Source organism: Ambystoma mexicanum, chromosome 6q (genome assembly GCF_040938575.1).
Source record: "Ambystoma mexicanum isolate Mex_15411 chromosome 6q, UKY_AmexF1_1, whole genome shotgun sequence".
Classification (NCBI taxonomy): domain Eukaryota; kingdom Metazoa; phylum Chordata; class Amphibia; order Caudata; family Ambystomatidae; genus Ambystoma; species Ambystoma mexicanum.
The window spans coordinates 1417504686-1417519630 of NC_090937.1; the positions used below are offsets into that span (position 1 = coordinate 1417504686).

The window sequence follows — 14945 nt, forward strand, 5'->3', positions numbered from 1 at the left end:
AAGAAAAGCTCTTAAGTAATCACTGTTTCAGACATTTTAGAGGAAACCTAGCTTGTCACGTGACCAGGGGAAACCCATCAGAGCCTGAAGGAAGACTAGGATCAAGTGGACCCTGCATTGTTGGATATGAACTAAATCTCACATAAGAGGTTGCTATGATCCCTATATGGTGAGGTTATAAATATTACGGTTAATGCACAAATCAGGAAATTCTTTTCTTTTATGAAAATGATTTCCTCCATCATGCCAGGGGTATAACCGGTGTGTGATCATGGTCATTTGTAGAGACCCCACTTTTTTCTGAAGCCAGCAAGCCCCTCAAATTGAGCACCAGGGACTTGAAGAAAATGCCTCGGATGCAACACTGTGTGCATCTGTCATAAAGATATGCCCACCTATCTATCTCCACTCCTCCCACTCCCGATTAAATATATGGGGTATGGTGCACTGACGAAGGGAACAAAGAGCAGATTTGCTTTTAAAGAGTAGCATGCTCTTCTGCTTACAGAGCACTCACACTTTCACCGACCTGTTCTCGTCTCTTGTGCATGTTTTAGAAACATAACGCAAATTATGCAAATGTTTGGGTTCGACTTCCAAAAAACATTTAAGAACATATTATAATATTATTATTCGATTTAAAGTTTGGCAGTAGGTTACAAATGCACTTGACGCTAGCCAGCATGATACCGATGGTGGCTTGCCCCAAGGTAAACTTGGTTGCCAAGCGGTGCAGTCATGGAGATCAGCCATATCCTGTGAGACCTCAGTTGCTGCCGGGCCAAACAACAAGCCTGAATAATCAAAGGGAGAGTGGGAACCGATTTGTACTCCAAAATATGCAACGCAGTATAATGAATGTAATACAGATGTTTGGTGCCGACATATTAAACACCTAGTAAAGACCTAACAAAAACTGAGACAAGTATCCTCAGAAATATTTGGCTATCGAGGTCTGGTCTAACATGGCGACATGTTTATTCCAGTTTCTATCTTTTGTCAAATCCGTTTGGTGCAATAGGTCGCGTCTCACTGGGTTTGTGGTTTAGCCAAGAGAAGACCACATGAACAGGTAAGTATGAAGAAAAACCCAGAATGGAGACTGCACCCATTGTTGCAAGGTGATTTATTATATATAGAAAAGGGCCTTTCTGATGACACGTGTTTCGGCCTTCCTTGAGGACTTTTTCAAATCAGGGCTGCTTGATTAAACTTAACAAATGCATGGGATGTTGCAAGACATGTTCCAACATTAACATCAAAAAATATAAACACAAATGATATCCCCATTGTGCAAAAACATAATGAGCAAGAACAGAAGTATGGACAAAGTTGCAAATCAAGACATTTGAAAATGAAAACAAAATCCAGACAAAAATGGGGGTTGGTGATGGGAAGGATGCAAGGGAACAAGAAACAGACACAAATAACGTTTAGTTTGTTGGTTTGGTACATATTACATATGTATTAGATTATGTGCTCCTAATAGGTAAGAAAGCGTCTCTGCTCATTATTATTCGGGTTAAATCGGGTTAAATCCCTTGAGAAAATAAATGGATCAGTTGTCACTCTAAGTCTCGGAAATATTCTGAACTAGTACGGTGAATCAGGCATTACTCTATAGTTAGCGCCTCATATTGATTATAAGTAATAGATTTCAAATATTATCCTTCCGTCTATGGTAAGGTATTTCACAAATATCGGAATCAACGTTTACTCGAAAGATGTGTGTATTAACACAGGGTAACCAAGTGCTAATAAAAATGCATTCATTTATAACTGTTGCTATGCGCGCACGGTCACGCAGCGTTCCGTCGATACTTCAGTTCACAGTACTATTTTGAGATCAAGCTGGACTTGCCAGACGGTCTCTTACCTTTCAGCTTTATTACTGCGTTAGATCGTGCGGTTCCTTGACTCGAGGGGGTGCCATTAGGCGTCCCCTCCCTAGTTATTGTGTACAGCGGTTGTCATGTTGACGGACTGCAGAGAGTCTGTCTTTGATGTTTCATGCAGTGGTACCGGTGTGCAATGCAGCGGCCATGTTTTGGGAAAGCGCTTCACACAAGAAATGATGTATGATGCCTGAATAACCCAATTGTAACGGAGTCGGCCATTACGAGATCATAATCTTAAACCGTTAATGCTTATATTAAGATTTCAAAGGTTCCACAACATTTACGGAGTGTCAAAAAATATTAATTATTATTTTTATGTCAGTAGGGAACCAATTGTATTTTTACAATTTCAAATGTGTAAAAAGTCATGTTTAGATTCTACGCCCCTTACTTGTTCACGAATGGAATAATAATGGGACCAAAATTTGAGTAGTATAAGCTTATCAATACTGAGCCTATCCAATGATTAGTTGGTGAAAATGCTTCGGTAAACAACATTGAGCTGGTGTTACTGCCAAGTCGTACATGTTATCAATTATTCTGCTGTGTGCTCTAGCAAAGTTAGTGGTAATGATACTACAGAAAATGCACCATTTCATTGTCCGTGTTCAAACCGAGGACTGTTGTGTTCAATTTGCAAATTATTCTCGCCTCGGCTTGCCGTAATTTCTTTTCTTTATTTCCCCCCTCTTCTGCCCAAAGTGATTCTCTTAAAGCCGATGAATCTTATAACTGCCTTATTGTCCATTTGGTGTTTTTCTTGCCAATGGCAAGCAAGTGGTAGTCTTGGGTCTTGACTCCCAATCAGTGTTTCATAGCAGCCAGGGGTATCCAAGTGTCTCCTGGCCATCTCGAGACAGTCCTCTCTCTCCATGATGACAATATTCCCTCCCTTATCCGCCAGCAACAGTTATGAATGAATGCATGCATTTTTATTAGCACTTGGTTACCCCGTGTTAATACACACATCTTTCGAGTAAACGTTGATTCAGATATTTGTGAAATACCTTACCATAGACGGAAGGATAATATTTGAAATCTATTACTTATAATCAATATGAGGAGCTAACTATTGAGTAATGCCTGACTCACCGTACTAGTTCAGAATATTTCTGAGACTTATGACAATTGATCTATTTATTTTTTCAAGGGATTTAACCCGAATAATGATGAGCAGAGACGCTTTCTTACCTATTAGGGGCACATAAGAAAATAAGGTAACATGGAACTACTTACCTATTTCCTGGATTTCTCACGCGGATATCTAATGTGTACTAAACCAACAAACTAAACGTTATTTTTGTCTGTTTCTTGTTCCTTTGCATCCTTCCCATCACCAACCCCCATTTTTGTCTGGTTTTTGTTTTCATTTGTCTTGATTTGCAACTTTGCCATACTTCTGTTCTTGCTCATGTTTTTGCACAATGGGGATATCATTTGTGTTTATATTTTTTGATGTTAATGTTGGAATATGTCTTGCAACATCCCATGCATTTGTTAAGTTTAATCAAGCAGCCCTGATTTGAAAAGGTCCTCAAGGAAGTGCCGAAACACGTGTCATCAGAAAGGGCCCTTTTCTATATATAATAAATCACCTTGCAACAATGGGCGCAGTCTCCATTCTGGGTTTTTCTTCATACTTAGCTATCCTCAGAAATAGCTGCACCTAAATACTACAGTTCATCTAACATAAGCATATAAACTAATCTTTAGTTTAAGTGAACAGTTGTAGACAAAATGGCCAGTGCATTTCGGACCATGTAAGGTTTCTTCATTATGGCAATATCTGTCAATAGAACAAGATGGAAAGTAACTAAGTGAAAGTCACAAAGATAAAGTAAAAATAATATCAATAATTGTAGTGAGAATGGTTTCAAAAATTAAAGTGTCACCCACCTGGTACATCCGTGTGGAGTTGGTGTAGAACCACCATTAACTCAGTAACTTATCTCGGCTTTGCACAATTAACTGTTGCAGCCTGACAATGTTGGTCTCTCGTTAATTGCAAAAATACTTCATTATTTTGATATTTATAAGCGCACGAACCCGGGGGCATCATATTTCTCTGCAAGTAAAACCGGTGTTTCATGTTATGGGGAGCTACCTAAAGAAAAAAGTCGGAGCCATCGGAGCTTAGGACCATCTGTTCTAAGGCCACCATTTAGACTAATGGAAAATACACCCCTTTGCCACTAAGATAGTTTGTCTATGTTAAACAAGGATTGATAAAGGTCTAAATTGGTAATGGTGCAAGGTAGTATTTGTTTAAAGCCCTCAACAGGACACAACCCATTTGCAAAGCCTAGGCCTATTTGGTTTTACAGCGCACCTTGGTGTTTTGCCTACTTTGATGGATGTATTCCCTTCTGGTTAGAAAGCAGTGTTTTCGGGTGCAGTGGTTTGGATCATTGGACTGTCACATCTCAGAGGAGAGGCGCCCCCATCAACACCAACAAAACACTAATGCATTTCACATGCAACACAGGCACACCTGTGTTCAGCCGCCTGCATCTCACAACAGCTGATCCAATGGCAATCTATGCTTCCATTACACACACACAACCCTGTATTTTTATATGCTGGGCCTGAAGTGATAAGAGGTCATGCAACATGGCAAGGCTGCACTGTAGTAAAACCTCCGTAACATAACTTAGCCGTGCCACCTTTGTACTCCATCCAACAAGTGCTACCTCTAGCAATGAAGGTAAATGCAGAATCATTCACATTTAAATGGTCTGGATGCGGCTGTTTATTTCCTCTTGCCTCACTATGAGCCTGTTCATGGTTTACAAAATGGTCTTGTTACATGCTTTATGAAACACAAATTATTATTTCTGCTTATTCTACGTTTTGAAATGAGCATGATTTTCTGCCTCTTTCATTGGGCTGCCTCTTTTTTCTAGGTGTTGCCGATCAGCTGCAGACAAACTATGCAAGTGACTTGAGAAGTATCCTCAAGACCCTGTTTGAGGTGATGGCAACTAAGCCCGAAACGGAGGACAAAGAGAAGCAAAAGAAAGGTCTGCATATCTTAATCACATTCATATCGATTTTGGTGGACCTATCTATAATCCATATTCTTGTTGTACATGCATGTAAAGGTCTAATCCAGTATATGTAATGTCCATTGAATGTGACATCACCAGACTTCTTAACATAATGACAAACCATCCTTGGGAACCATGGCCATCAGTAGATTGATGTTTCAGCCTACTGTACAGTATGGTATTATCAGACATGCAAGTTTCCCTTTTTATCTACCACTCTTTGGGTCTGTTTAGTGTGTTTAGCAACACTTTATCTGCATAAATTGCAAATTGTTTGAATTCCAGTTAAGCGTTTTATGCTTCTTCAGTAACGATCGTCTGTAGGTTTACAGACTAGTCAGATGCAAAGACCACATATCACCCGACTCAAATCTCTTGTACTGGCTTTCAGTCAATCTCATGGCCACCGTGTAGATGCTCTGTTTGGGACAGAAATCTTAACTGGTCTCAAAACTTAACTATATAACCAAACCATCACCCCCACTAGATATTAAGCAATACAGTTAGATTGGCAGGATATAGAGACATCTTATAAGGCAAATGCAAACACTCATGATGCTCAGCAATCAGCCTGAACCAGTCTTAACCTGTCACTGTAGTAGGTAATTCAGAGGGGCACACAGACCAGTGTAAAACAGAAAATACACACAGACGCTGTAGGATTTTGATTGACGTGTGCATCCCAAGAAAGCTTACTTGAAAGGGGCCAGACATAAAACTAATACTTGCAATACAATTTTGGATGACTGGGGCACGAGGCCCAGGTGGCTATCACCAAGCCATTTGGGTGTGTAACATAGCATTAATCTTATCTGCTTAAGAATCGGCCACTATTAACAATACATGGGTAAATTCACCTTTACTCGCAACAGGAACCAGAGACCGTGTAATTGTCCGAAGGAGTCCGCAGAACACACAAACACCAGAGATCTGTTTCACAGTTCTGTTCAAAATTGCAGTTTCAGAATAGGCCAAACCACATAGTGAATCCTTTGTTATATAAGGTCCTGTGTCAAGCAGTCCATGCTCTAGTCTAGAATTCCGCTCCCAAGTGGTCCCACCCAGGACAATGTTCAATAATGCCACCCAGTCTCCAGGAGTTATAATGCCCTGGGCACTTATTTAGCCATGGTGGGTAAAGGGCCTCCGCAACCCAGGTTGATGTTTGGTTCCTTGACAGTATTTCCTTCGAGGTGGTGAACTACTAGTGTCCTTCAGTGTTTTTAGATTTCCTTGGGCTGGGTGCATAGCTTCTCCTCCTGCCCTAGGGAACAGTTCAGTGTGGTTGTCCAACTTTGACCCCACTTTGGGTATTTCTTCCTGTTGGATACATCTACATAGGATTTTATCTCCCACTACCATGGCACATATTAGAAGGTTCATACGGTGCAATGATGGGCTTACAACTGCAATGCTAGTCTGAGCTCCAACCTCTTGCTCACTTTCTGCTGCAGGGCATATAGAGCCATGCTCGCTTTGCCACTTAAGTGCATATAGAGATCATGATCTACTTCACCAGCTATTTGGCTAGAATAACCTGGTTTGCTTCAAGGATGTTGGAGATGGAGAGGTGAAGGTTAGTGAGGACAGAATCCGAGAGAGTCGGGGGCAGGAGTTGGAGGGGGGATGACAGTAGAGGCAAAAGCAGCGACTGACACTTGCTTCATTGGTCGAATGACAACGAAGGAGGCTGGCAGTGCCGGAGGCAGTTCGGACAGAGGGCGAGGGGCACCAAGTGGGAGGAAAGGGGAGAGTGTTCGGACTAGGAGAAGGCAGTGGTGAATAGGTTAGAGGTAGGGATTTCTCCAGAGTGTGTTCGGCTGAGTGGGCCGTACTGGAAGGAAGAATAGAAAGGGAGAGGGAATCGAAGATCATGGAACTGTGAAGTGGCTGATTCAGGAGAGTCGAAGTGGATATTGAAGTCACAGAAGAGGAGGAGTTTGGAAGTAGTGGTCAGGAGGTGAGGTTGGCCCATTAAGAGAGTAAGAGAGAGATGAGGCCAGGGGGCCTGTAGATGGTGGCGAGGGGAGAGACCCCGAGCCTACAGACGAGGCTTTCAAAAGAGGAGTAGGATTGAGTCAGTATGATGGAAGAAGGGACTCCCTCAGGGAAAATCAGGGCCACTCTGCCTCCCGGCGGATTTGGCTTGGGTTTGTGGATGAGTTTGTAGCCCTCACGAAGGAGAGTGTCAAGGGCAGTGACAGAGCTGGCATTGAACCACATCTCTGCAAGAACGAGGACGTCGGTCAGTCTTCAAGGAGGAGACCGATGTCGGAGGAGTGCTTGACAGCAGAACGAGCATTCAAAGTGGCTAAGTGAAGCTGATTACCACCTTTGAAGGTTTTCCAAGGAGGGATACAGGGGGTTTGGTAATCCTGTTGGTGGTGAAGAGGTTAGAGAGGAGGGAGGAGGAGTAGCGGGAGATGGGAGGTAGTTAATGAAAGAGGGCAGGCGCTGGTAGGTTGAGAGCCTTGGGCCATGATGGTGCCATTGTGATGGACGGGTAATGATGCACCTAAAGAATGAGAGGTATGCCAAGAGTACTTCCCATCTCATGCCACCATTAATGTGTGAAGTGGAGAAAGGGGAGAGAGTAGAGACCATGTGGGGAGTCCATAGGTCCGGGGAGGAGACAGAAAAGGGGATGTCTGAAATAGTCTGCCTGGAAGTAGCATTGATGTAGGTATAAGCCATAGGTAGGACTGGTTTAGAGGCGAGGATAGCTTTTTTAAGCTTTATTTCCAGGCTTCATGAAAGAGATCGGATAGGTGATAGCGTAGCAGTTAGAATAGATCAGGGAGATAGAGCCATTTCCTGTATTATTTGGAATGTGGAATTAGCAATGTGCTCCTCTCGGCTAGCATTCTACAAAAGGCTCAGTTGAGAGCAGAACTGGTGGAAGGAGGAGGAGGGCGGTGCCACTTATCTGAAAGACAAACATCTGAAGAAATTGTCTGGCGTTTCGGTGGTTCATTTGTGCAGATCCCAAATACAATAATTTGTGACAAGTTCTCCAGCTCTGGGCCACGCCTGCTCTGGCTCATGATTGCTGCTTAATTGGGAGTACTCCCAATGCTACAAATTCTGCGTGCATCGCTTAGGCATTTCCTTGATACTCTGTGACAATCTTACATTAGATAAATGAGTTTGGAACCCTTTTACAAGCATATTGCATACCACAGTACCGCGCACACGTCACATTATTTGACTTGGCTCGAAGCTAATATGCGCAACAGCCCCAAAGGAAGGGAAGTAGAAAAAAAGTCAACAGATCAAGGCCAAAGGAGACTCAATGGATGTAGATAGATTTAGATGCTACCAGTGTGGATCAAGAGAACATCTGGCCACTTCAAAAAGAGTTACTTTGCATACAACATAGCATGCAGTAATTGTGGGAAATAGACATTGCAATTGCTTGCAGGTTTAGGTTAGGCAAATTTAGAAAGAAAGAGAAAGGAAGAATCAATTGGCACTAGTGGACAACTCCTCAACATTCTCAGACAAAGGATGTGCTAATGGTTTGGGACCCAGATGGTGATGACACTGAATTTGCACAAATTGAAAGGCCTACATATGAAGTCAAAATTGCAGGCATAAAAATGTCACTCATGGCAGACTCTGGTTACACACATTAATTCCAGAAAGCATGTACAGAGGTCCATTGGAAGACCTTGCTAAGCAATTGAATCAATTTACGAAGGTGCCTTGTGAGACCAAATTGACATAATAGGATGGTTTGTGCCGAAAATGAAATTCAAAGACCGAGATTGTGGAGAAAATAAATGTAGTCCACAAGTGACCCCCAATACTGATTTGGTGTCATCCAGCAGAATTTTGTATAGAACTGAAGGCAGGTGTCAAAGAACAAGTACTTCTAATAGAACAGACTTTGGTACAACAGGAGTTGATTGCGTTGTTTCCTCATCTATTCGCAGAGAAAATTGGCACATTGAAAGGTTATCAACATAAAATTATGTTTAAAAAAACATATGCAAAGCCATTCAAGAGTAAAGTGGGGAGAGTCCCAATAAAACTCATGGGACTGCTGCAAACAGTGTTACAGAATATGATGAAGCAAGGTATCCTAGAGGAGGTAGAGCATTCCAAGTGGGTATCACCAGTGGTGATAGTGATGAAACCTGACAATAGCATTAGATTGTGAATAGATTTGAAAAATCTTTTATCATAGTAGATACTGAACCTCTTCCTAACTTTACTGAAATGATACATGATGTAAAATATTCAGCAGTCTTCTCAACAATTGATCTTAGAAGCACATATCAATAAAACTGATGGATGAATGCAAGCACCTGACAAACTTCATTAATCCCTGTGGCCTATATAAATTACCTAAAATGCTCTTTGGATTGGTTTGAACAGCCTCTGTTTTTCAAAAAATAATAGAACCATTATTGAAAGGCATTTCGGGAATAATGTATTTAGAGGATGACATTCTAATATACACCAATGGACAGGATGAGCATGATCAAAAGTCTTAAAGTGTTAAGCATGTTGAAAGACAATGGTATGACAGTGAAGTGGCGTAAATACAAGTTGTTCCAGTCAGAGGTAGAATATTTAGGTCACAAACTGTCAAAAGATGGAATTATGCCAACAGAATCCTTGGTGAGAAGCATAGTAGATGCGCTAGAACCAAAGGGCAAACAGGAGTTATAATTTCTAGATCTTTGTGAATATTATACAAAATTGATGAACGACTTTGCAACAATAATAGAGCCATTGCGAGAACTCATGAGAAAGGGAGTAAAGTATACTAAGGTGTGCAGGTGTGGTATGAAGATGCAGGTGCAAGGGATAATGGTGCAGGTGTGCCAGGGGCGCACCAGCACCTTCCTTTCCTGTCACTCTCTGGCCGGCCTCCCTTGGCCCTCTTCATGCTCCCACCTGTGAGGCTAAGCACCCATCTTTGACTCCATACTTTCCTTTTCTACTCAGATCTGACGTCTCTAACAAGTCAAACTACTAACTGCGCCTCCTCTGAGGTATTCTTCCTTTCCTCACCTTCCCCCAGAAGTTGTGTCTCTAGAGTTCTGGTTCTCTCTAGGCCGGACGACTAACAGCATCTTTCTAAATCTGCCTGCCTCTACACTCCGCCCTCTGCAACTCATCTAGAACAGGACTGCAAGACTTGTCCTCTGCCTCAAGCCCAGGGATCATATCTCTCCAGCCCTAAAAGCTCTTAATTGGTTCCCAATGGCTGCAAGGATTAAGTTAAAGACCCTCTTCATTGTCCACAATGCCTTCTGGGGCTGCAATGTCTTCAACTCTCCCTTCGGAAGTACCTTCCTACTCGAGCTCTGCACTTCTCCACCTCCCTCAGGGTCAGTCGCTTCTCCAAACAACAAGTTTGTGGTAGATCTTTCTTCGGCTGGGCCCTCGCTCTGGAACAGCTTCCCTGCCTCTCTGAAACTTGAGGAGAACCATCTTCGGTTCCGGAAGCACCTCAAGACCTTCCTCTTTGCTTCTCCCTTCTCTCTTCCTCTCTCCTGCTGATCTGTCTCTTACTGCACTGGGCACCTGGCTACCCTCTGAACTCGGGCCCAGGTCCCTGCCCACCCAGCTGCATATCCACACTGCCTCTGGTGGCAACCCTTGCACTTGGGTCTGTAACTGCAACCCTACCGTCTATTTACCTGCACTTAGAAGACACCCGTTGTCTGCGCTTAACTCTTGCACTTGCCACCTGCTACCTGCACTACTTGTTATGTTGATCCTGTGTTCAGCACTTTCCACTCCTCCCATGTCCCTTGCATTTTCCCCTTTCCCTTTCCCCTGCACTTGCACGATTTCATTGTTACTGGGCCTAGTAAGATCGTTGTCTTGTCCTCCCTTGTTCCCCTCCCTTGCCTCGTTGCGCTTTGAAACACTTGTGTATGGGCGTGGTATAAATAAAATATATCATATCATATACATGGACAGAGGCTCAACGAGAAGGCAAAGGATTGAATTTTAAGAGACCCGACACTCCATTTTATACCAAGAAAAAGTCAAGGATTACAGTGGATGCTAATGCCAAAGGGTTGTGAGCAGTATTGACTCAAAATGATGATAGAATGGGAGATGTTACCATTAGTTCTGCATCCAGAACACTTTCACAGACAGAGAGGGGGCTACTCAGGAATGGAAAGAGAAGCATTAGCTTGTGTTTGGTGTGTGCTGTATTTCAGAAAGTATATTTGGGGTAAACACTTCACCTTGTGCACTGATAACAAGCCTTTGACGAGAGTTTAGACGATTGGCAGTGCTGAGAAAACATCTCCTAGATTGTTTAGCATTGCTTCAATGCTTGTGAACCATAATTACTCTATACAATTTAAGGAGCGAATTAGAAATCGCATTGCAAACTGCTTGTCAAGATTACCCCTAGAGGGGTATGGAAAAGAATGGTGTGATGTGGATACAGATATTAAAGTGGCTGCTGCATGCTCCCACCAGGGAAAATGCAACCTGATTGGGTGGGGGGGTGGGGAGGGCCAAGACACTGATAACAAGTATTTATTCCTACAAAAAGGAAGTGTATTAGCAAAGAACTCTGCTGCCGCTGAACATTCTGCCAAATTAGGGTTGTGCAGTAGGCTAAAAGGGTGCCTGGCGTCACCTATGTTGTCATTACATACAGTAAAAGCCTTTGAGGCTGGTTGGCGAGACCCTATAGAAGGGCGGCCCACTCCATAGGGGATGCTAGGCCATTGGTCCCAGCTGTCTTGTTTTTCTTCGTAGGTGCTGCTGGGCTCGTCATCCACAGTAGAACAGGGCCTAATAAGCAATTAGTTACTTTGCAAACATTTCTACTCTATCACTGTAACAGTGCACCTGACAGACGGATATGGGCCCAGGGGGAGAGCCGAGGCCATACTAACTTGCATACATCACGCATTCCCAGATGTGCCAGCAACCTCCCAAGGTCTTTCACCCTCATTCCTTGCTATAATTTAATCCCTCCCAGACACCTCACAGCACAAATCACGTGATCCAAATGTGAAGGGGGGGGTGTTATAGCTTTATGGTCGGTGGCCTGGCTGGCACCGTGGTATGTGGGTGTCTTGGGATCACAGCATAGGGGGATGCAGCTCTGATGCAGAAGGGTGTTGGGGCTGAGGAGCCATGCTATCTACATCGTGGGATGATAACTGGCAAGAGGCGCTCTGCCTCCTTCTTGTGGCCTTGCAGAGCACATTCTTCTTGTGGCATGAAGGCCTACAGCCTCTGAGACAATGAAAGGTTTGTAACTCCATGAAGCTCACTAGTGGTGTGGTTATGTCTGTGCTAATACTACAGGCCTAATGCTAACAAGTTTGGTGCCTTTTCTGTGCCTGGGCTTATGTTCCTAAATGGCTGAAAATAACTAGGAAGTGTTTACACTTGCCTCTCCTATATAGCTCGTAATGCATGCACTATGCAGTTGTCCACACCCCTCTCCCCCAACTCTCGAAGTGTGGTCTATCGTTTGTTTCTCATTCGGAATTGCCTAGGGTGGTGGGAAAAGCCTCTCTCCTTCCCAACACTTGTTAACAGGTTCAGTTATAACGCAAGATAAATTGATGAAGGTAATGTTGCAGCACGTTTGTGAGTATGTGTGAAAGGGTTGGCCCTTAACGTATCAAAAGGGAGACATCAGGCCATTCTGTGTAGTAGCTGATGAGTTGTCAGTGGAGTTTTAAAGAGAGAAGAGCAAGTAGTGCCGCCAACAGATGTTTGGTATGAGATTGTAAGAAATGCTCATGTAGGGCATTCTGGAATAACTGGTACTAAGGGTTAGTAAGAGATCACTTTTGGTGGCCGGGAATTGTCATGGAGGTTGAACGATTGGTTAAGAAGTGTCAGCACTGCATTAACAGTGACCAGGTACTCCTGATTAAGACCAAACTTTTAGTGCCCTCTGAGATGCAGGTTAAACCATGGTTTAAATTGGTAATGGACATTGTGGGCCTGTTCCATGCCATGACATAAAGTAAACAAATGCTCTAGTATTGATTAATAATTAGAGCCGGTGGCCAGAGGTTAGTTGAAAGATTCAATAGGGAGGTTTGGTTCAGTTGTGCAGGGCCTCCCACCTCGATTTCAGGTAGGAGTTAACCGAAATGCTTTATGCATATAGGGTGAGGAAGCATCCAAGAACAGGCAAAAATCCTTTTGGATTGATATGGGGCAGATCCCGCAGTGTCTGCTGGTGTCCTGAATGGCTGGAGAGAATCCTAGCATTGCAGGATGAGGATGCCTATTATGCTCTTAATTTACAGGTGGCCGAAAGGAGCAGGATGTGATGAAAGGGGGGGGTTTGATGAGAAGAAATGTGTTGGGTTTGTGGGCATAAAGATAGGAGACCTGGTAAAAATGAAACTCCCAGTGAATGTTCACACGGGTGAGTCAGTTTGGTAAAGCTGTCGAGGTGTTAAAAGTTTCAAAAACACATGATCAGAATGAGTGGTGCTTGATTAGGATAGCAAAAGTTTGAATGTCTCAATTCTTATGTAGTCTTTTGTATTAATTTTCTTTTTGTTTGGGTTATGAGAGGGAGATGCGTTATATCCTGTACTGCTATTTGGAATGTGGAATTGGAAATGTGCATCTCTCAACTGGCATTCTACAAAGGGCTTAGTTGAGAGCAGAGCTGGTGGAAGTAGGAGGAGGGCAGTGGCCACTTACTTGAAAGGCAAACATCTAAAGAAATCTTTGTGTGGAGTTTTGGTGGTTATTTGTGCAGAGCCCAAATACAATACTTTCTCACACCCAGTACTTCTGTCCTCTGTTCTGCAATTGGGCCAGTGCATGCTCTGTGTCATGAAGTGATGTGTTGGCTATGAGGTAGCGCTAGCCTCAGGAATGTAAAATTTTATTTGGACTGAAATATTTTTCTTACAATTCTAGGTATGTACATGTCATGTTAATAAGAATTCCTATGGGCTAAATTAAAATTGTATCCAAGGTTTTGATCCACCTGGTACTCGTATGTATCTCTTAATCATGCATTGGCTAATAAATCCCTTATCCCATTAAAACATTTTTGCACTAGTGTGATCATTTTCTTACCGACATTAACTCACAAAGTCAACCCCTTTTAGATAACCTGGCAAGTATTTACAAGTCAATTAAAAACACTGACTGGAGTTGCGATCTGGGTCACAGCCTATTTAATGAATGTGGAAAACTGCATTTCCTACCGTCCTTTGTTTATGTGGTTCTGCTTTAATTTGCTGGGCAACTTACAAAGGTGGGTTTCTATTATAGAGGACTAGCCTCTGAATCAGTGCAATGATGCCTCTGTGGTGATCATGGGTCTTGTGAATCCCTAAAACACTTGCATGTATACTGCATTGCCACTTTATCATTGCATGTTTAGCTATTTCATAACTTTGTAAATATGCATGAAAATTTCACTGTGTTGTTGGGAAAGACTGAGTGGGAATTTTACTTTGGTAATTATTGCTCTTGATCTTTTGAGAAAATGTGTTTAGCAAGTGATAATTTTAATCAATTCCTCTGTTCTTGGCTGGTAATTGTGATTCATGTTTCCATTTTATATATCTCTTTTGTATGTTAATTTTTATAGTGTATGTTATGTTAAGCAGCATTAAAGGTTTGATAAACAGTAAACTAAAAAAATGTCATAAAATATATATTCAGTCACCAGATTATTCTGAATCTGCAGAGATCCTTTGCTTTTCATTGTGCCTAAGAGTTTTTAAAATATGCACATTTATCAATCATATATTTTACTCTGTCCTTTTCATATGCATGTGATCCTCCCTGATCTGCTGAATTCAGTTGTGTTTTTACTTTTCAGGTCTGAAATCATTTCTAAAGTTATAGCTGAAAATGTATTTCGCAATTGTCCTTTAAATGCATCGTTTTGTGCTGTACATTTTGCTGTGCAATTAAGCTCCAATTACATTGTTGCTAGGTTCCTGGTATCAACTGAACCATCTGCTGTCACGAATAAGGACCCTTTTAATAGGCTGCTTTAGTGGCACAGATTCAT

The 14945-nt window shown here is 42.5% G+C and overlaps 1 protein-coding gene across 3 annotated transcripts in view; it reads left to right on the plus strand.

Annotated features, from left to right (window-relative positions):
- The window catches only part of ZFYVE28 (zinc finger FYVE-type containing 28), an 881464-nt gene that overhangs the window by 797813 nt on the left and 68706 nt on the right, over positions 1-14945 (plus strand). For all 3 annotated transcript variants that reach the window (XM_069632121.1, XM_069632123.1, XM_069632122.1), the window contains one exon: positions 4802-4918. In XM_069632121.1, coding sequence (XP_069488222.1) covers positions 4802-4918 — 117 coding nt within the window. The remainder of the gene's footprint in view (positions 1-4801; positions 4919-14945) is intronic.